The following is a 23,230-nucleotide window of genomic DNA, read 5'->3' on the forward strand; positions in this document are numbered from 1 at the left end:
CCGTAAGTCTAATACAGTACTGTAATTTTATACATTTCTTGTGAAAGAAACATTTCTTATTCAACGGCGATTAAAATTATTTATATTAATGATGTCTCCAAAGTTCAAGGAAGTTTTCGCAGAAAAATAACTTATCAGAAATTGGCCGCGGTTTGGTGCGCTGCTCCGCGACGAAAACAAGCTTGAGCAATGGCGATGTCGAATGGTGCACACTCGGTAAATAATCCTACAATTTTTTGTTTATAGCGTAGTTTATACGGATTATTCCCAAAAAATATATGTATTTTGGAAATGTTGAGTCGAATTAGTCTAGAATTGATTAATTTTATGGAAGAAAACCTTTCAAACAGCCGTAGTCTGTAAACTTCACACGTGTCGGGCTGTGATTGGCAAGGACTCGTAAGAAATTGATTCATAAAGAACGGAACATATCTACCGTCTTATAGGGGGGTCGACTGTAGTAGGATGTCATCTACATAGCATAAGTATAGTGATGGGTAACATATAGCAAGTGCGGCGTTGAAAGTTTTGTGTTCCACATTTCTCATAATGAGCTTGGCTAAGACTGTGGAGAGAGGGGAGCCCATGGGAACTCCTTGCTTCTGTAAGTAGACTTTCTGGTTGAAGCGGAAATAGTTGTTTTCAGTGATGAAGATCAGCGCTTCACAAATGTCTAGCACCTGTTGAACCATAAAATGTTTTCTGAGGAGCATAGCATTGGCTAACATTTTGGCTTCAAATATTGGAATGGATTGTTATAGGGATATCATGTCCAGTTTGTAGAAGATGCAGATTTTGCCATGTTGGAACCAATGATGGTTTTGGCATCTATAGAGGAAAGAGTGACATGCAGTGATTACAGAAGCAGCTCTCGTAGAAACTTTGCAAGAGACTTTCTCCAGGTGGTAAGTGGGATGCGTCCTTTTGTTTACTAATGGTCGTAATGGCCAGTTCTCTTTATGCATTTTTTTGTTGAAAAAACAGCCTAGGGCAGGTAATGTTGGAGGGAGGATTGAGGCATCCTGGTAGTGTCAAGATTATTCCTGGTAGTGTTGTGATTTTCTTTGCTCTTCGTTCTTGTTTTTTTTTTGCCTGACGATGACGAACTTATACTCGTCGAAAGTATTTGCGAGATATGTTTGAATTGGTTTAGCGTTGGTGTTTGATATATAGGTGTGGTGAGTAGTGAGTTTTGAGATAAGAAAAATTGTGTTAATGCTGAACTCAGTGCTTGTTATCAAGAAGCTATACAATTTTGGTTTTTGTGTTTCTATTTTTGAGTTTTTATTTATCTATTTCTATATGAAATGCATAACATTGTCAACAGTGCATGGTTTGGTTTTTTGCATTTTTCACAGGTTGTGTTGTCGTTAAGTCTAGTAACAAGAATATCTATAAATGGTAACTGGCAATTATTTTCGGGTTCTAAATCAAATTTAATATTTGTATCTATTTTATTTACATGTTCAAGAATTTGATCAGCCTGTATAATATTGTTATCGTATACAACAAAGCAATCATCAATGTAGCGTTGCAGTTCTATAATACCCTTAATGTTGGCGACCTCTTTGTCTACATTGGATATGCTTAGTTCTGCTAGAATTGGACCTATTACAGAACTCATCTGGATCTCATCATTCTGCCTATAGAACTTTTCATCACTTATAAAGTAATTATTTTCTAATACAAGAATCGCCATGTCTATAATTCATTGGTGACATTTAAGGGTTTCAGTGTTTCTAAAATGAGGTTTTGTTTTATAGACAGATACATGCTATGTATGTCCAAGGAGGACATGTGAGAGAAGGATGTCAAATAATTATGGACAATGTTAAAGTAGTAAAAAAAGAATCTAACACACAAAAAAGATGGTATGAACATTGCCAGAAAATGCCAGGTGTGTGTCACTTTGAGGAGATGCCCAACTATTTTTGACATGCTTCGGAATGGGAAGGACCCTCCCAACCCTAACAGACTCCCTGGCATATATGATTTCCCATTAGGGACAACAAATACGATAGAGACCTGGGCAACTAAGCGCTCCAAGGGAATTGGGTTACAAGAGCATCTTGTGGATATACGACATGAGAGAATTACTATGGCCCTCTCTACGTACACTGCAGATCCAGACATCATGGTGGACTTTAATGGGGCCGAACCCATTCTTGCTTCGCCTCTCACGGAACACCTCAGATGGTTGGAGGCCATCCAGATATTTAAATCTACTTTCACATCAGCGTGCATAAATTTTGGGGAAGAGATAGTTTTGTCAGTGACCTGGCAAGAGTTGATCAACAACACGATTTTACCATTTGTTTAGTCCTTGTTGGGCAACTGAATGTGCAGGCACAACATGGATTTTGAATTTTTCGTGTTTGTGATTTGAATGCTCGTTTGAATTTATATTCTAAAAAGCTTTTATGAAGTTCCATTCGGTAAATGTTACAATGTCTGAAGACATTTTTGAACTCTGACAGAGTTCGAAAATGTTTGCATTAGTTTTTTCATTTTTGTTTTGTTTCTGTGCATACTGTAATTGGTTCTGAGTATGTGATTAATATATTGTTTTTACATTATATGTTCTATCAGTTAAACCTGATAATATCTGTTATATATGGAAGGAAACATTACTTACAAAAAAATTTTTGTTTTTTTACTGATTATTGGTGTTGATGGTGTAATTAATTTACTTATTAATCCAGTATTTTGACAGTTGGTATTAATTCTATGGAAGATCATTTATACAAGATAAAAATTTTTGACAGAAAAGTTTTTATTTTGAAAAACAGACAGAATACTATCTAATGTTGACAAAGTTTATTCTATAATTTCTATCTTGATAATTGCCTAAAATGGTTGGTTACAGTAAACATTCTTAAGATACAGTTTAGCAGGATATAAAATTTTAAAGATTGGAGATGTAAATTTTTTTTCAGTGAGTTTATATAATAGATATATTTTTTGTTAATTGAATTATAGTGTAAATTTTTGTGTTATTTCTAAAAATTTAATTATTAACATAATTGTTTTACAGAATCTTGAGCCAGTAATTCAACCGGAACAGTTGAATGACCAACCTCGGGAACAAGGTTTTCAACATGGTGCTCTGGCAGCAGCTCATCAAGCTCTATTGCAAGGAAATGGTCCAACTGGATTTCAACCATACAGACGTCCTAAATATTTTATTCTAAAGGTTTTTTCAAATTTTTATTTATCTTAAAATAATATGTTTATGCAATTTTTATTGAATAAAAATTTTTATTTGGTTTTAATGCTAACAAATGTACTTGAATGCATTTTCTATTCTTACACTCTGCTCTAACTGCACTTTATAAAAAACAAGTAAACCTCAAAAAAACCTTTTAAAAATGCAGCCATTTTATTATCTTTTTGAATGCTCTCAGTCATTTTTAATGATATTCTTCAAGAACAAAAATTGAATGATTCTGATTTCTATACAATGAAATTTGTTACTGAACGTTTTTAAATTTGAACTTTCTAGTGCGCAATCTCGTAAATAAAAATTACAATATGTATGCAATAACATAATAACATGTGCAAACGTACTAAATAAATAACTACATAAATAAAATAACATAACTGAAAACATAAAAAGGCCACAATTGTACCTATTTCTTTAAATTGTCCCTTTTTGCCTGCAGTATATTTATATTATGCCCGCTCTCCATGCTGCTGAGATTTTACTTGATTCTCTGAAGTTGATCGCTTGTCCTGCCTGGTTGGTCTTGTGTATTTGTCATGCCTCTGCATATTTGAGGTGTCACTTGTCTTGAATCTTTTGTATTACTTTTGCTCATTCCCATTCCACTGTAACCTCTGTTGGGTCTGCTATAATATACATCGCTAGTGCAGTGACTGGCTGCTTGTCCCATACATTTGTTTTATGTTCTTTTAATCTTTCTTTTAATTACCTCCCTGTGGCTCCAATGTAGTAAAGCTCTTTTTACTTCCTTTTGTTTTGTACTGGAATTCTATACACACTGAGACTAAGGCTCTGGTCTTCCTTGGGACTGTGTCTTCCTTGTCCGTATGTAGCATCTGGTATACTGTTGGATTCCTTTTGAAAATTATCTTTTTGTTTGTTGCTGCTCCTATTTCTTTGTAAATATTGCTTATGGGAACCATGTATTCCATCACTGTGTAATCCTATATTTTTCCCTGTGATAGCGATGCATTAGCTTCGCTATCATCCATTTTTCTTTTGTTGGTTATTGTCTTTATTGCATTCAGGTTGACTCCAAATTGCCATGCTAGCTCTTAGATATGCTCTAATTCTTTAATTAATTCTGTCCCGAACTTTGCTGCAATCTGTGTACACTCTCTTTATAAGTGCCTGGAATGCTGCCAGTTTATAACTTGCCACGTAGTAGGAAGTCTATGGTATTAACAACGGGTTATATGTCGGCTTTCTGTAAACTTTTGTAGCGCTTTCCCCTCCTCTCTTTCTATTGATATATCCAAAAAATGTACAGTTTTGTCATTCTCTTGTTTTAGTTCAATCTCTAGGCTGAACTTGTTGGAGATGATGTCTTTTATTAATTGCTGTATATCTAGTTTTTCTTTGCAGATAATCAAGACATTGTCAACATAACATGCATATATTATGACTTGTACTGTGTATTTTGGTATGATGGTGTTCTCTAATGTCCTTAAGACCATCTAGCATAATGTACCAGATACACGACTTACCATTGCTACTCATCTATGTTGAGCATATGTTACTCCTTTAAAATTAAAGATCAATGAATATGTAGCTAGATGCATCAGTTCTAGTATCTGTTTTTTCATGTTTTCCATGTTTCCGATCATGCTCATTAGGAAGTCTCTCAGATGGCAAAAACATGGCTCTAGTTTGATTGAGGGATATAAAGCCTTGAAGTCTAGTTCAATCATGTAACTTCCTTCTTTTAATTTCAGATTTTATAATTTCTGGAGGAATTCTAGCGGCTGTTTTATGCTGTAATCGTGTGGAGGCATGTGTGTGTTAATGAAGTTTTTGAGTAATTGTTCTAGCATTATCATAGGGGAGCAGCATTTATCAACCATTGGTCTTATACTTCTTTCTGTTTGTTTGTCTTGGCAAATCTGTACAGTCTAGGAGCTGATGGAGAGGCGACTACTATTTTTTTCATTCCAAGCTCTTTTGCAAGCATTGTGTTAGAAAAGCATTTGACTCTTGCGTCTAATTGCTCCAGTGCACCTGAGTGGGAAATTATCTGGCAGTGTTGTTGCAAAATATTTATAAAGTTACTTTTGATATATGTCAAAAACTGGGTTATTATAAATATACCACTCACCAAACCATCACCAGTTCATGACACGAAAAAAGAAAAATTCTTACCTGAAGATGTCTATTTCTCATAGATGAAAACGTTTGTAAGAATTTTTTTTCATGTCATGAACTGGTGATGGTTTGGTAAAGTTACTTTTGATTTTGATTGCTTGAAAACTGACACAAAGTTGAATTCAGTGTAAGTCAAGGTATTACTTGTCTTTATAATAAAGAAGGATTTTAATATAATTGTTTTATTTTATGTTAGATAATTTGCTTACTGACTCTGATTTGTGCAAGCTTAATGATTGGAAGTTTAGGAATGCTAACTATACCAGGTAAGTGTAAAAGTTTAGAATTTTAAGTTACTCATAAAATTAAGTAATTTTATTAATTGGAAAAATGATCTATTTATATGAAAATAAAAATTATGTAAAGGCTCTCATATATTCTAATGCACAAAATACATGGAAAGTTTAACGTTCCACCTATTTGAAATTGTAACCTAAAGCTGGTCTTAGAAGAAGACTGAAAACGTTCGTTTTTTTTAACTTTTACCATTCTGCTGAGTGAATACCAAGATAGGGAGTTTCCACATGCATGAAATGATTTGGTAAAACTAACTTGGCTTTGTCATCACAATCACCACCTTATTCCTCTCCTGTCGTCTGGTAGATTATATGCAGACTGAACTGCTATTTGCTAAGCTACATTTCAGAAACTTTTTCACTGCTGTTACTACTACTAATTATGCTAACATTTTGTATGTGATGTTGCTTTTTTTTAAAAAAAAAACATTTAACAGAAAAGTGATAAATGAGGAACAGTTGATACAGGTTTAATTTTTATAGTCTAAATAGAATTTGTTTAGGGACCCTAGAAATTAAAACAACGTTTCTGAGAAAATGATAAAATCTGGAATGATCGAATGAAGTTTTATTGTATTTTTTATCCTATTGTGTTTCTTATATTCAAAAAAGCAATGTTTCCTAATTTTAATGCCAATATTGATAGCGTGTCTATATTTCAAAATTACTGATGATCGTTTTTGATGGCTAATTAATATCAGATATTCAGTTGACAATAATTGAATGTCATCTTGCAACTTTTACTATGATTGTTCTGTTTTCAGTCTCTTATCATTCATTAACTCGTTTTGAACAGTGTGCAAGAGATAAATATTTTGATATTGTGTGGTACATTTTTTTCTGAGAAGCCTATTAGATGACTTTTTAAAATTGGATTGAATTACACAACTAATTTGATAAGTCCTAATTAGTTTTATACTTTAAGATATAAGTAATATATTAAGTATACCTCTTAAATGTCAAATAATGCATAGCTACATGTGGAATTACAGCTGTTATACATTTAAACATTTAAAAACATGATGCAAGTTCTCTGCTTCAAATTTTGGTGCTTTTTAATTGGTTTAATTGATTTCTTTTGTTTTTCTAAATTTTTATCATTTGTGCTTATGAATTTATTGAATTGAGATAAACAAGGAGAGAATACTTATGAGACTTTAATCTAGTTTAAATTGCTTCTTGTTTGAATAACTATTTTAAATTTTCAATTGGCTATTATTGTGTGTTTATATATATATGTTGGTTTTTATAATATGTTGGATATATATATATATGTGTGTGTTTTAGCTGGCAGCACTGGCACTTTTGTGTGATGTTTTTCTGAGGACTGTGTGTCATGCTGAATCAAATGTTTTTGATACTAGATTAACTTTTAAAGTATAGTTTTTTGTTTTTATATTTTTCAATATATTTATTTTGTTTGTACAAAATAAAGAAATAATTGTTAACCATACAATAGCCACGATTATTATAAAAATTTATGTTAGGTTAACATCGACGAAAATTCAATGTGAAGTGACACGCAATGGAGAAAAATTTCAACATTGGATAGGTTAATATATTTTTTCATACATTGTTTTGAAATGATCACAACACGTTGTGGTCATTTTTTTCGCTCAATGAGCGATTTCAGTCTTTGAGCCTAACACACATAATTTACAATTACAGTGGAACCTTAGTCAACAAGCATAATTTGTTCCAGAATCTTACTCGTAATGTGAAACACTCGTTAAGTGAATCAGTTTTTCTTTTATAAATTAATGTAAAATGCAATAATGCATTTCATGCCAAAAAAATACTCAAATATTTTAACAACAATCCACAAAACCTATTTTTACAACAGTGTTGTAAAGTGCTAAGATTAGTAGTCGTTTTGTGTCAAATATTTTATGTATAACATTTATTCAAAGAAAATTATAAAATATACATTATTAAGGAGAATGAATTATCTTTATCTTTTCTTCTAGCACAGAATGAACCAACCTGGAATGCGAATATGATTTGCAAAAAACAAAAAAAATCACAGATAATATGTCTGATAAACACACCAAACAATATGACAAATTCTTGGGCTATGTAGCCAAATGCTTGGTTCACGTAGCCCAAGAATTTGGCATATTCTTTGGCGTGTTTATTATATAACCGACTATGGTTGTTGATGTTTATACATAATATATCTGAACACAAGTTTGGAAAAATGTTTGATCACAAGCAACACTAAGATGCTAGCGGAATGAGTACTAAACACAGACTGATGGAGCATGCAAACAATCTGGGACTTTCCCTCTTCTTGTTACTCATTATGCGAAACATTGCTCATTAAGCAAGTTAATTTTTTACAATATGTTTTGCTCATTATGTGAAATACTCGTTATGCGAGGTGCTTGTTAAGTGAGGTTCCATTGTATTTTATGTAAAGATTGCATTGATTTGAAAAACTGTTTATATGTTGAGATGCAAACTGCCAATCTTGCCAAAATGGGTAATTTACATAGCCACCAAACCTCATCTTTGACAAAAGATTTCTCTAAAATTGCTGAAAGTTGTTCAAAATGTTCAACTTCACTTTTCTTGAAAATGTTTCAAAAGCATGCTTTTTTCTTTGCTCATTAAAGGTTTATATCAGACAAAGAATATTACTGAAATTTCTGAGGACTATGTTGTAATTTGCAGTAGCCCTTCATAAAATAAATTAGTTTAACAAATTTATTGAAAATTAAAATGAATAAAGTTAAAGTATATTTATAAGTTAATATTGATATTTGACCAATACAGTGTAGTTATGCATTACATCAAATTTAACATCATGACATTATTTTCACACTAGCTGGCATGAGGTGGCAGTTGCTTTAATTATTGATCATACATTTATAACATTAAAATATTTTTTGTTTCATGTTTATTAGCAGCTCATTGTAAATATGTGTGTGAACATCCAAGTCTTAGTATTTTGTAATAATCATATCATTAAATGCCACATTATTTGGTTTATATTTTGGCTAACTATTAATAATTAATATAAAATAATTTTCTATAAAGACAGATGAGTAGACTGCTGTTTAATTGTAATATTAACAATCGCATTATTTTTTTATTTCAATTTAAAAATAGCTTAGCCAAACATTAGAATGTTATGATACATGTCACGAAAACAACTGAATTGAGTAGGAAGGTCATATTTAAATGTTTTATTATTTATTTGGAGTGATATATAACTATCCTATTCAAGTAATGATTCTAAGCTGGTGCTTATTTGGAAAACAATCCACATTTTAATAAACAACCCTTGTAATTATTTATTCTTTCTTCTTGAACATTGCACATTGTTTATCAAGTTGATAAAATGAGGACATGTATTCAGGAACTTATTTTACAGAGATTGAGAAATGTTCTTCAAATAATCATTATGCAAAATACATTTTGAGTCCAGACTCATCTTCAGTTACAGACTATTCTCTAAGATGATTATGAGCAAAGTCAACAGAAAAATACAAATTTAAAAATTTTTTCATTGTTCATAAATTATTTAGAATTATTAAACCTGTTTTCACTATATGCTAACTTTACTCTCATACCAAGTTTGCCTGGGTCTTCCTCTCTCTCTTTTTTTTTTTTGTGGAATGTATTCCACAAAAAAAGAGAAATAGATTATTTTTTAAGATCATTAAAAAAGGGTGTTGTGAGGCTATTGAATAAAACTGATGAGATGAATAAAAGTAAAATAAAATTGATGGCTCATAAAATCTTGTACAGTAGATCCCCCTATAAGATGGTAGATACGTTCCGTTCTTTATGAATCAATTTTGTAGGAATCATAGTTTACGGACTACGGCTGTTTGAAAGGTTTTCTTTCATAAAATTAATCGATTCTAGACTAATTCGACTCAACATTTCCAAAATACGTATATTTTTTTGAAAATAATCCGTATAAACTACGTTATAAACAAAAAATTGTAGGATTGCTTACCGAGTGTGTACCGTTCGACTACGCCCGTTGCTAAAGCTTGGTTTCGTCGCGGAACAGCGCATCAAATTGCGGCCGCTATTTCTGATATTATTTTTCTGCTAAAACTTCGTTGACCTTTGGAGACATCATTAATATAAATAATTTTTATGGCCGTTAAATAAGAAATGTTTCTTTCACAAGAAATGTATAAAATTACAGTACTAAACAGACGATAGGTCGCCTAACTCGCCGTAGCGTGACGCTAGACGGCGAAAAATATATATTTAATTATAATAAAGTTACAATAAATTAAGTTAATATATAATTATATATACAGTACCTAATTTATATATAATTAATATATAATTATATGTACAGTACCTAATTTATATATAATTTATATAATACTGTCCAGACGATAGAAATCTCTCCGTAGCGTGGCGCTACGGACGGCGGGTAAGTAGTTCGGCTGCCCGATGACGTTTTACGTATTATAGGAGTTATTTTTACCGTTGTTTACGGATAATGCCACAATTTTTATAGGAATCATAACTATAGGAAACGCTTTTATAGGGGGATCTACTGTATGTGATTGTATAAGAATCTTGTAGTATAAAAGAGGTATAAAAAAACTATAATTAAAATTAAATCTACACTACTATATAAAGAGACAACGTATTTACGTTTGTTCCAACTTACCGCAAAAACTACTCAACCAATCATTACCAAATTTTAATTGTACCATCTCTATGATCACCAGAATGTTTACCACTAATCAAACCTATAGATTTTTTACAAAAATTTCTAAAAATCTTCTATATAAATAAAACTGTAGTGGTCAAAACATTTGTTGCCACATCACGAAAAAATGCCTTAACATATTGTAACCAAACTTCATATTTTGAATCTGTGGATTCAGGAGAACGTTTGTAGATACATATCATCTCAAAATCTACATTAATTAAATTAAACTGCAACAGATTTCTGTCTGTCTATTTGTCTGTCTCTTCACTATATGGCGACACATGAATTAGTATTTCCTGTCAAGGCATTATCTATAAGAATAGTGTATTATTGAAGTTTACTATTATATTTGAAGAACTGACATTAAAATATAATAAGTTAATTAGCAAAATCTTCAAGGCATTAAAAAAGTGACATCATCATGCTAGATGGTAGTATGCGGGTTTTTCGAATTGTTAACCCGTCGGCACGCGCGTGCTCCGTCAAATTTAAATTACGCGCGCTCGGTCAAATAGGCACCAATTTAAAAAATTAATTAATAAAAATTTAGCGTCGAAAAACGGGTACTTTTACTTTAATCCAGTTCTAAGATATGTTTGTAGTCGAGTTTAGTCAAAAAATTTTAATTTTGTTATAATTTTTTGATGATTTTAATTTTTTAATATTAGAAGGTAATTATCATAAATTACAAAGTGTCGTGTTTCATCTTCGCTCCCGTTCAAATATATAGTCCTAGATACGCGCCGATGTTTGTTTTTACTTCTACTGATGTTTTCGCTTTTATTTCACCCTCGGCCGTTTTGGTTATAGACGATGGGGAGACGGGCGTCACGTGATCGCTTACCTCACTTTTTACCACAGAAATTATTTTACCTCGAAAGTTTTATTTTTTTTCTCGATTTTAATTATTATTAACTAACTTTTTTTGATAGATTATAATATATATGTGTTTTCTGAAGTTGCAGATATTTTTTAAATTAAGTTTTACGCATTTATGTTTTTTTATTCGCATTTTATATATAAAATATAAAAAAATTCAAAAATTAATTAATTGTTATCAGAAATGCTAAACTATAAGTACGATGTGTTTTACAGTACTATTGCGAATAGATATAGTCAATTATTTTGTAAACATACTTATTATTTTAATTTTTATAAATTATTTAATTTGATTCAACGCGACGCGCTCAAAATCGATTATTTACCGTCGCGCGTTATTTAAGATGGCGGCGGGACCCGATTTAATTACTTCTTCATTTAAGATGTTAATTAGAGAGTGCTATTTTAATTAAATTTTAGACATAATGTATGTTTATTATAATTAATAAATTCATATAAAAATAATATATATTTCTGACTGTAGTTTAAAGCTTACATGCGCAATGTAACGGCAAAATATATAAACCAAATTAACGCAATTTTTTTATTTTTACTGATATACAGTAAATGCTTAAATACTCGATTTCTCTACTATCTAACAGTATAAAATACTTGTTAAAATATAGAATTTATATTTAAATAATAAAAATTCTATTTTTTTATTTAAATTTATTTAAATAAAAAATTTATATTTTTTAAAATTTGATTTATAAATGCAAAAACTAAACTTATAAAATATCAACTCACTATAAATAACTTCAACTTTCCTTTATTGACATCAGATTTGTTAAATTTCACGGAATTGTGCTATTTTTCAACTCTATTATTTATTCTCTGGAAAATAATAGACTCTAATAAGTCTTACTAGAGTCTATTATATAAACTTACTAGTCTTCCACTGTGAAAAACAACAAACTGCTAAACGCTCTATTACTTTGTTTTCAAAAACTTCCTTCTCTGTCAGCCGAGGGTCAAATGGTTAACAAATTGGTTACTTCCACTCAGGGAAATGTGATGGTGTCATAAAACTTTATAAAATGATTAAAAAATACCAATGAAAGAAATTAAATTATTTTCGGTCAAATTTCAGTTTTTTAGAAGTTATTCGCTTTATAATAACGCGATTATAAGCGAAGAAGCGCGCGCCGTAGCTGCAGCTATTTTTAGTAACAGCGACTGGCGGGAAATTTGAAAATTGAAATCCGAGATCACGCGCGCCATAGTGCCGATTCGGCACCAATAATTAAATAAAAATAATGAGACGCTTTAAGCAAAAACTGAATTGCGCATCGTAAAATTGAAGAAAAATTAGACAGGTAATAATTTTTTCAGATTTTTCACACAATTAGGATTTTTACACGAACTAATTAAAAATCGATTGGTGCCTAATCGGCACTAGGCGTGTGCCGACGGGTTAAATATTGTGTTTGTGATTCATTAGGCCTAGGTGTATTTGCGTGAGAGAAGATTATGCCTACTTAAATTTTTGGCACGAAAAAGTCTGAAGTGCTTTCATTTATGACAATCTTATTTAAGACTATTCATCATCAGCTAATATTGGGTTTATAGATAAAGTATGTGGGTATTGCAGTGCTCTGAAGTGGAAGAATGAATCACAGTGGATTTACTGCTCTTCCGGCAAAGTTAAACTGGATGTTGTACTTGCCCCCGAACTTTTTCTATCACTATTAAATGGGACTCATCCTGACACTAAACATTTTTTTAAAGCACAATAGGGTCTTCCAAATGACATGTTTTGGTTCTACTGAAATACTTGAAAGAAATTTCATGCCAACATTCAAAATTGAAGGACTAGACATATCATTTAATAGCATACTGTTAAACCTGACAAATTACCCATTTGAATGAAAATGCCTACAATTTCCAGTTGGTCTATACTTTGCAATGACCATTAACAAGTCTCAAGGCCTAAGTCTGCCCAAGAGTTATGGGACTTGGTCTGGGATGCAGTTGCTTTTCACATGACAACTTTGTTGTGTGCTCACATGTTAGTAGCTGCAAATCTGTTCATTTGTGCTCCTGATGATAAAACACGAAATGTTGTATATAGAGAGGATATTCAATAAGTTTACCTAGAAAATATTCCACACCTTTAATAGGAATATTATGAATCTGTAACAAACAATTCTCTGCAGATATACTCTTTAGGTAAGTAAATATAATTTTGCCAAATAAATATCTCCCATCAACTACAGTCGACCCCCCTATAAGATCATTGATTTTTCCGTTTTATCTGAATTACATGTTGTACGAGTCACTTAGATTTTACAAATATGTGAGCCATTCACAGTCCGGCACATGCATTTATAAAATCTAAGTGACTCCTACAACATGGAATTCATATAAAACGGANAAGGTGGGAAAAGGGACAGTCAGAGTAGGTAGGAGGATGGTAGAGAGAGGAAGAGTAGTGAAGTGGTGGAGTTCAAAGGTGGGATTAGAGATTAAAGTTTTTTGTTACGATATTTGGTTGCTTGAGTTTCTGTGTGATGAACCGGCAGGATGGAATCCATAATTCAGATCGGGTTCTCTACATTGGTACAGCCGACAGGATAGTGAAGCCAGATTGACAAGATTCGATCTATGAAAAGAGTGATTATGATCCGATTTACGAAACACAATGATCAAAGGACAAGAAGCTTGAAGTAAACTAAGTTGATGAGATAATTTCATATATCTAATTAAAATTTGTTGTTATGACATGTATTAGGATATTATTGAATTTAGATAAATATTTTAAAAATCATAGAACATAAAATATATAAATGAGAAAAGAATAAAAATTGTGATAAACGATCAAATATTATCACAAGTTTAAGAAAAACTATTACATATTTTTAATTGTAATGACTGTACTTGATATTATTGGAACCACAATTTGTATTACTGTATTTTTGCAGAATGACTGGCATGCTGCATAAAAATGGGAGACCAGCGTGTTGAAAACCCCATGGTTAATGGCATGCTGGTTAAACTGCAACTAAAATATAAAATTAATTAGATCCAACAAAACTAGTTGTTAATTAAATATTAAAGAAAACATTCTTCCTAGTACAATAAAATAATAACATTAATCTGTAATTTGATTGACTTAAAATCAGGAAGAGCATTCTAGTTACAAGACAATAAGACAACTAACAACTTATTGACAGTAATAGTAGTAGCAGTAGTTGTTGCTGTTAGTGTGGGCTACATCCACCATCTATCCCCACCTTAAAAATAACACCTTTTTCTCAAATTTCACACAAATCAGATGTTAATCATTGTAAAGCTGAGGAAATTTACTGCTAGTTTCTTAAATTTAATGTGTTTATTTTTGTGTTTTTGAATCAAATAACAATAAAATACACATAATAAAAGCACTTTCAGAATACCTTGAGTATTTTACATTATTAGACGGATAATGAAATGAAACATATATAGTCATTTTTGGTGTAATGTTGACAGTTTTAGAATAAAAACTTGCTCGTTTACTTAACGAATCCTCTAGAGAGCAATGTATAGCGACTTAAATTAGCATGCTGGCATTTTTCTTGGATAAACCAGAATGCTGGATTTTACCACACAGAAATATCTGATTTTATGGTCTCCCTAGATAGACTGGCATGCTTGTCATTCTGTGAAAATATGGTATAATTAATAATTACACATCTTTATCCCAACACCAGAGAATACTAATAAAAACTTTTTCTAACCTGTTCCCGGTGCGTTCTCCTTCTTCTACAAAATAGTAACGAACCAAAACAGATCTTTACTAACGTTTCTGAACCCTAACGACAGTTCTTCTTCAGGTATTTTTGAATCTCTGATGGAAATGCCACTCGTAAAACTTTAAATTTGAAAATATGTATGTTCGAATGCATGTTGACAATGATGTAAATGGGGAATGTGCATTCGAACATACATATTTTCAAATTTAAAGTTTTATGAGCGGCATTTCCATCAAAGATTCAAAAATACCTGAAGAAGAACTGTTGTTAGGGTTTGAAAACGTTAAGAAAGAGTTATTTTTGTTTGTTAAAGAGCTGTTTTGGTTCATTACGATTTAGTAGAAGAAGGAGAATGCACCGGTAACAGGTTAGAAAGAGTTTTTATTATAATTAATAATTATCGTCAGTGTTAGTTATAGCAGTATACATACAATACATTTATAAAGTTTGTAACAAAATTATTATATAATAATTGATTATTTTCTACTTGTTTAAGTAAAATATAATTTTTTATTTTTGTTATAAAATATACATATAATTATGTATTTATTAGTTTATTATTTTTTTAGTGTTTTTTGGACGAAAGTTGATGAAACTCTGGATGGGAAATACAAAAGTTCATGAATTATATACAGCTGCTTGTGGTCTTTACATCTGCTGGCTTTCATTGCGCATTTTGACATTGTTATTTGGATGGCTTCCAAGAGGATGGAATGCAGTAGCATCGAAATTACAAGAATGGATGATAATTGTAAGATGTAGTGCTTAGAAATTTTATGACTGCATTTGCTCACCTTTAATGACTAGTCATTATAATGAAAAATCTCTGGATTTGGTATGGCAGACTTTGTGAGTTATTATTTGAATGTAATGGTTGGTCATTCAAATAAAAACTCTTATGTTTCTGATGAGTGGTAACATAACATCAAAAATCTTTTGTAGTGATATTGGACCTCCTCATCCTCCCTCAACTGTGGTTTTGTCGATCCATGTGCAATCCATTTGTATGCAGTTGTAAAGGGTAATAAGAAATGTAGACAAAAGACCATAAAAAAGAAGGGAGTAAAGGTGGGAAAAGGGACAGTCAGAGTAGGTAGGAGGATGGTAGAGAGAGGAAGAGTAGTGAAGTGGTGGAGTTCAAAGGTGGGATTAGAGATTAAAGTTTTTTGTTACGATATTTGGTTGCTTGAGTTTCTGTGTGATGAACCGGCAGGATGGAATCCATAATTCAGATCGGGTTCTCTACATTGGTACAGCCGACAGGATAGTGAAGCCAGATTGACAAGATTCGATCTATGAAAAGAGTGATTATGATCCAGAATAAGAAGAGTTGATCAACAACAGGGCTGAGTGGATAATTGAGCATGGTGAAAAGGTTTGAGGAATATACAGGTTTTACCAGTGAAGTGGTAGGAAAACTTTTTGCTTTGTCAGAAACAAAATTCATGGCGGAATGCTAAGCATAAATGGAGTTAAAAAGAAAGATCTACAGATTGTGGCAGAAGTGCTTTGTGGCACAATAGATGATGATCTAAAACAGGGGTGTCAAGCCCGCGGGTCGCATGCGGCCCAATAAACTGTAAACAAAAGTGACAATTTTTTAATATTTTATTTATTTCAATCGCATAAACCTCAAAAAAGAAGTTTCACAAAGCCGCAAAATTTTATACTTATATAGTACTATTAAGATTGCTACTTTTGAGTTACATTTTAGAAAATTTTTGGCTACAAATACCAAAAACATCTGGAAACACTGATTCGTTCTTTTTTCGTTTCCACTCAAACGTGACTCATTACTCTTGCTTTTATTTGTGAAACAACAAATTATATTATTTTTAAAATTTATTTAATAGTTGTTTCTTCTTAAGTAAGTAAATATATATTATTTTTGGATAGATGTACCTTAGGTAGCCAAAATGGCCGCACTTCCGACTGTTCGTGTTCCAGAGGGACTCTTCCCGGAAGGGAGCCGCCGAGTGTAAACGTCACTAGTTATTGATTCACAGTATTTCTTGAACAAAATAAATAAAAAAAAAGGAAACATCTACTAAAAGTGTAGCTAATCTAACCGAAACGAACCTAACTGAAGCGCCGCCATTTTGGCTACTTAAGGTAAATATAATTTTTTTAAAAATTACTTTTAAATAACTAATTACGGTATTGTCAATTTACCTGTCAGCATGGCTTCGACGACTCAACAAAAAAACAGTTTCTAAGAAAAGGAAATATATCGATGAAAGAAGGTTATTTAATGAGAAATGGACAGAGGACTATTTTTTTTCTTGACGTAAAAAGTGAGGCACTCTGCCTAATTTGTCGTGTTTCAATACCTGTCTTCAAAGAGTATAATTTGAGAAGGCATTATGCACAAAAACACGCTTCCAAATTCGATGCATATCATGGAATGTGTCGCAAAGACAAAGTAATGGTACTGAAGAAAGGTCTTATATCTCAACAAAAGGTTTTTAGCAACGTTACAACTCAGACAGACTCCTTTGTGAAGGCTAGTTTTGTAGTCGCAAATTTAATCGCCAAAAAATCAAAATTATTTTCTGATGGCGGGTTTATTAAGGAATGCATGGAAAATGTTGCAGATATAATTTGTCCAGACAAGAAGAATGATATTTCTAAAATCAGTTTGTCTCATCAAACTATTGCAAGGAGAATTGACGATCTCGGGAAATATATCGAAAGCAATTTGAAAAGTAAAGCCTGTGGGTTTATATTTTATTCTTTGGCCATGGATGAAAGTACTGACGCTACTGATACGGCTCAACTCGCCATTTTTATTAGAGATATAAATGATGAATATAGTGTAACTGAAGAAATGCTCTCATTAGTGTCATTAAAAGACACAACAAAATCAAGAGATTTATATGAAACAGTGAAAAGAACCTTATGCGATTTTCTTTATCCCTTTCCAATATATCTGGTATAATTACGGATGGGGCCCCAGCTATGATAGGTGAGAAAGAAGGGCTTGTAAAATTAATAGAAAACGATGCCATTGCTGTCACAAATTCTCATTTGATGAAGTACCACTGCATACTACACCAAGAAAATTTATGCGCAAAAGCTTTGAAAATGGATCATGTTATGCAAATCGTTGTCAAGACTGTGAATTTTATAAGAGCCCGGGGATTATATCATCGCCAATTCCAAGAATTTCTCAAAAATATTGATGCCGAGTATAGCGATATCGTATATTTTGCAGAAATAAGGTGGCTCAGTCGAGGACAAATGTTAAAAAGATTTTATGACCTACTTAATGAAATCAAATCTTTTATGACATCGAAAGCAAAATCTGTGCCAGAATTTGACGATGCTAACTGGCTTGCAGATTTAGCATTTTTAGTAGATTTGACTGGTCATTTAAATGACTTAAACACGCGTCTTCAAGGGAAAAACCAACTTATTAGTGCAATGTTTCAAATCATAAACGCATTCCAGGTAAAACTGAAATTATGGCGGGCTTAATTAAATGCGAACAACTTTTTGCATTTCAACACATTGTCCAAACATATTCCTAAAAAGGGGAAAAATATGCGGCCTTACTTTTCGATTTGTTACAAGAATTCGAAAATAGATTTTCGGAAAAATAATCTCAATTTTTGTATTTTCGCGACTCCATTTACAGTCGATATACCAATGCTGCCAGCAACTTTTCAAATGGAATGCATAGAGTTGCAATCTGACATCCAACTTAAAGAGACATGATCAAATTTTTTTTTGACTTTTATAAATCATACCTACCCAGAGACATATATCCCACATTGCACAGTCATGTGTTGTTCATGTCATCATTGTTTGGAAGCACCTACATATGTGAACAACTATTTTCAAGAATGAAGCATACTAAGTATAAAATTAGAACTAAAATATCGGATGAACACCTTGAAGGATGCCTGAGAATTGCAACTACTTCAATCGAACCAGATATTGACGCATTAGTTTCTCAACAACAATGCCAAATATCAAATTAGTTTTATGATTTGGACTTATGCATAAAATAACACCAAATGAATTCCATTTGTTGCATTTATAATGAAAAAAGTTCTAAATAAATTTTAAGTATGAAAATTATATACTTTCCTTTTTTTTTGCTTGTGGCCCAAAACCTATAATTTCTTTCAATGTGGCCCAGAGAGACTAAAAGGTTGGACACCCTGATCTAAAGGTATCTGAAGATTGGATTATGGGAAAATTATTATAAAAAGTGATGATTTTGCTAGTGACTCAGGTTTTGTGTTGGAAATTTTGACCTCTACAGTTGCTGAAAGGAAACAGAAGGAAGAACAAGAAAGGCTAGAAAGGGAACAGAATGAAGAACAGGAAAGGCTACAAGCTGAAATGATGTGGGTAGAAGCTGAGAGAGAAAGGGAATGCCAGCATGAGTTGGAGCTGGTGTGGATTAGTGCTAATATTCAAAGTAGAATAAGTAATGATTGTTCTAGCATTGTGGACAACCACCCAGGTGAAGGGCCTGTTATCAGTATTGAGAAATTAATTAAAAGCATGAAAATGTTAATGCTGCCAGTCCCAACTAAGTCTGAAAATTGGAACCTATTTTTTTGTTTAGAATATGGCAGAGGAGTTGAAAGCAGAGATACTGATTAATATTGGAGAAAAGGCTGCAAATATTTTAATTTATATAACTGGAGACGAGTTAAAGGATTATTTAAGTGTTAAGAAGCTAGTATTATGAGAATACGAACCATCAGCTCAATACTGCCTAAAAAATTTCCAAAGTGCTATACGTAGACCCGACGAGACTCACATGCAATTTATGTCAAGACTAGTGTCAGTTTTGGAATATTATTCTGAGTTGAGGAGAGTGAAGGACCTAGAAGCTTTAAAACAACTAATCATGTCGGATAGATTATTCTAGACATTGAATGCCAAGACAGTGGCTCGTGTAAGCGTCCGTCAGGGGAGGGCTGGTTTAACTCTATCGACATGGCGAGAAAATGGGATCTATATTTCAAAAGTAAAGAAAAACCAATAACCAAGAAATATGATGATTTGCAACGATTGTGGCATATTTCAGAGGGTCAGGGCACTGATCTGAAGTATGTCCCCCACCACTGAGAGATGAGAGATGGAAATATGGATCTAACTATAGCCAGGAAATGAAACAGAAGGAGTGCTTTATCTGTAGATCAACACAACATATTTCTAGGTTCTGTCCACAGAAGATAAGGGATGCACCCATAAACGATAGTCTCAACTCAACAACCCTTGACAGATTGGAGACAAAATGACAGTGCAGTAGTGGTGAGCATAAGGTCAGAACACTTTGAGGTAAAAAGGAGCAGTCACGTGAAGGCAGCTCCTTGCATTCAACCTTTACAACACATTACGATTAACGTAGATGGGCATATATCAAAGCTATCATAGATTCAGGCACTCAAATTTCGGTCTTGCTCCTTGAAGATGTTATCAACTTGAATGGCAAGGATTGAAGAAAGATAGTTTTGAGTTCAGCATTTGGAGAAGAGTTTAAGGACAGATAGTAAGAGTCCCAATGGTTGTTAACCCCTTTATTCCCGATCATTAATTAAATTGATATAAGATTAATATAAAAATACATTAAAATACTTAAAACTGAAAAAAAACGAAAGAAATGCGTTAATTTTGAAGAAAAACCTTCAAATTTTATTTTCCTATGTTTCGCCTTTCTGTGAAATTTAACACCAATGAGTCATTGTTTACACAGCTGGGTGACCTTGAACACAGCTGGAGTCCGATTTCCCGGGACATTCTCATAGACGTCTCGGGAGGACAAGGGTTTAAAGTAGGGTGACTATAAGCGACACAGAAATTTTTAAATATTTTTAAAAAATTCAAAATTTTATTGCGATTTCCGACCCCCCCTAATTAATTAATTATATATTTATAAAAATATATTAATTAAAAAAATTAAAAAACCATCGGAGGTCGTTTTTGACATCAGAAACTAACTTTAAATAACTTTACTGAATGAAAATCCGTGCGCTACAACTTAAAAACCATGAAATAATTTTGATAAAAAACTCCCATTAAAAAACAATTAAGCCTTAATCGAGCCTTCACATAGGCTCATTAAAATCGCGATAAAATTTTTTTGCGCGGGAAAAAAATTTTGAAAAAATTTCGGGACCTAAAAAACATTCCNCGGGCAAAAAATTTTGAAAAAATTTGGGGACCTAAAAAACATTCCAAAAATTCAAAAAAAATTTTTTTTTCAAAAATGGCCTTAAGGACCACATTTTTCGTAATGCTATGTAGGCTTGACGAGTTAATTCGTTAATGGGAACTGAGGGGTTAAAGATCACTGCAACCAAATGTTATTATTTCCCGTAGAAGTTATGGTGGCACTGACCAAGTAATTGAAGGGCCCTTGTCTCATACTGCCAGGTATCTACAAAATGTTAGAAGGAAAAGCTGGAGTCTATAAACCTCCTCACCTTCGTAATTGTGTAAGTGGAAAAGATAATTGTGAACCAACTGATTGGGACCAAAACTGGTAATCAGATAAAAGTGATTGATACATAGATCCTTACAATAGATCATCACTTGAAAGGATCGATAGTTATAGTAGAAGCCTTTATGCTGAAATGATTCTAGTAGTTGAAATTTTAGTGACCATAAAGATTTTAAAAATGTAGATAATTGGGAAGGTGGTCACAAACAAGGAAGAGCAGATTTCTTTAATTTTAGAGGAAGAAATCTAAAAGTTGGCTCTGAGAGTTACATATAATGCAGGAGGGATAGTGAACATGATAACTGGCAAGATCCCAATGCACCAGAAGATGCTCCACGGAATTGCTGGCATGACAGTAATCACGGAAGTAAAAGTGTATAGAATTGCTGAAATGGTAGTAAGCGTTCCGAGTACAATGGCAATTGGAGCAGACAAGTTGAACAAAGGACCAATAATCAAAGGAAATATTCAGGGGATCGAAGTAGGGGGTATGGCTCCCGCAGCTTTGTATTTCTGATTACTGTCAGTTTGGCTGTGATCGAGGCCATACAAATCACATTGCAGTTCAAATAAATATTTGTGTTCCTCTGTTGGTTACGGAAGAAATAACTATGAACCTTAATGTCAAGGCAACTATGGTGGAAATTAGTTCCATCAGCGACTAGTGGGGTAACTGAGGACTGTTCATAACACATTGATGATGGAGGCAGCAATGAACTATTTTGGTGGAATTTACGATGCTTCCTGTTCAACAATGTTTTTGTGACATTAATAGTAACTTTTATTTCAATGTTTAATTATAAGAATTGTGAACATAATTTGTGTAAAAAGAAAATTGTGATAAGTTGTGTAGTGCCTATATGAACATTATGTATTCTCGAGAAGCTCAACTATATTGTACCTTTAGTTCAGATCTGAGTTCAGGTTACCACTCTAGCACTTGTCTTGCGGCAGGGGGTAGTGATATCAGACTTCCTTGTCCTCCCTCAACTGTGGTTTTGTCGATCCATGTGCAATTCATTTGCATGCAGTCGTAAAGGGTAATAAGAAATGTAGACAAAGGGCCATAAAAAAGAAGGGAGTAAAGGCGGAAAAAGGGGCAGTCAGAGTAGGTAGGAGGACGGTAGAAAGAGGAAGAGTAGTGAAGTGGTGGAGTCCGAAGATGGAATTAGAGATTAACGTTTTTTGTGTTATGATATTTGGTTGTTCGAGTTTCTGTGTGACAAACCAGTGGGACAGAATCCTAATTCAGATCGGGTTCTCTACATTTTTGTTGAAGAGTATATGGAAAGGTCAAGCTATTGCTACAAACTGACCAAATTGTTTTTAATGGTCATTGTGAAATCTCACATCAGTGATAAAATTAAAGAATTCATGATGAAACTAGCAACTAATATACTTTATATTCATAAAGGTTCTAACTTGTATTTTGCTACCTCTGGACACTCACTGAAAAAATCCTCTGAAAGATCACTTGTGAGTGAAATGGGAAGAATGGATTTCTGATGATAAATATAAGTACAGTGGTACCTCAGGATACGAACGCCCCAGCATACGAAATTTTCAGGATACGACATGAAATTCGAACATATTTTTGTTCCACAATACGAACAAAAACTCACTATACGACGTTACATTAGTTCACAGCGTCACTTTTTATTCACTTCTATTGATTGGTCTCAGTCCGCGTGTTTGCTTCGTCGTGGAAGGATCTCGCTCGATAAAGGAAATCTCGAGGTATTATTAGAAAGTGACGGATTTTATTGAAAAGAAACATTCCATAAAGGTTCATACTGACCATATTGC

At 32.7% G+C, this 23,230-nt stretch overlaps 1 protein-coding gene across 1 annotated transcript in view; it reads left to right on the top strand.

Annotated features, from left to right (window-relative positions):
* The window catches only part of LOC111638072 (E3 ubiquitin-protein ligase MARCH6-like), a 114,898-nt gene that overhangs the window by 37,889 nt on the left and 53,779 nt on the right, over nt 1-23,230 (top strand). The window contains exons 5-8 of the mRNA XM_023383703.1: nt 3,035-3,193; nt 5,562-5,631; nt 15,531-15,712; nt 17,261-17,279. Coding sequence (XP_023239471.1) covers nt 3,035-3,193; nt 5,562-5,631; nt 15,531-15,712; nt 17,261-17,279 — 430 coding nt within the window. The remainder of the gene's footprint in view (nt 1-3,034; nt 3,194-5,561; nt 5,632-15,530; nt 15,713-17,260; nt 17,280-23,230) is intronic.

The sequence above is a fragment of the Centruroides sculpturatus genome, unplaced genomic scaffold (genome assembly GCF_000671375.1).
Source record: "Centruroides sculpturatus isolate CEXI.00-Female unplaced genomic scaffold, Cexi_2.0 scaffold1138, whole genome shotgun sequence".
NCBI classification, from domain to species: Eukaryota; Metazoa; Arthropoda; class Arachnida; order Scorpiones; family Buthidae; genus Centruroides; species Centruroides sculpturatus.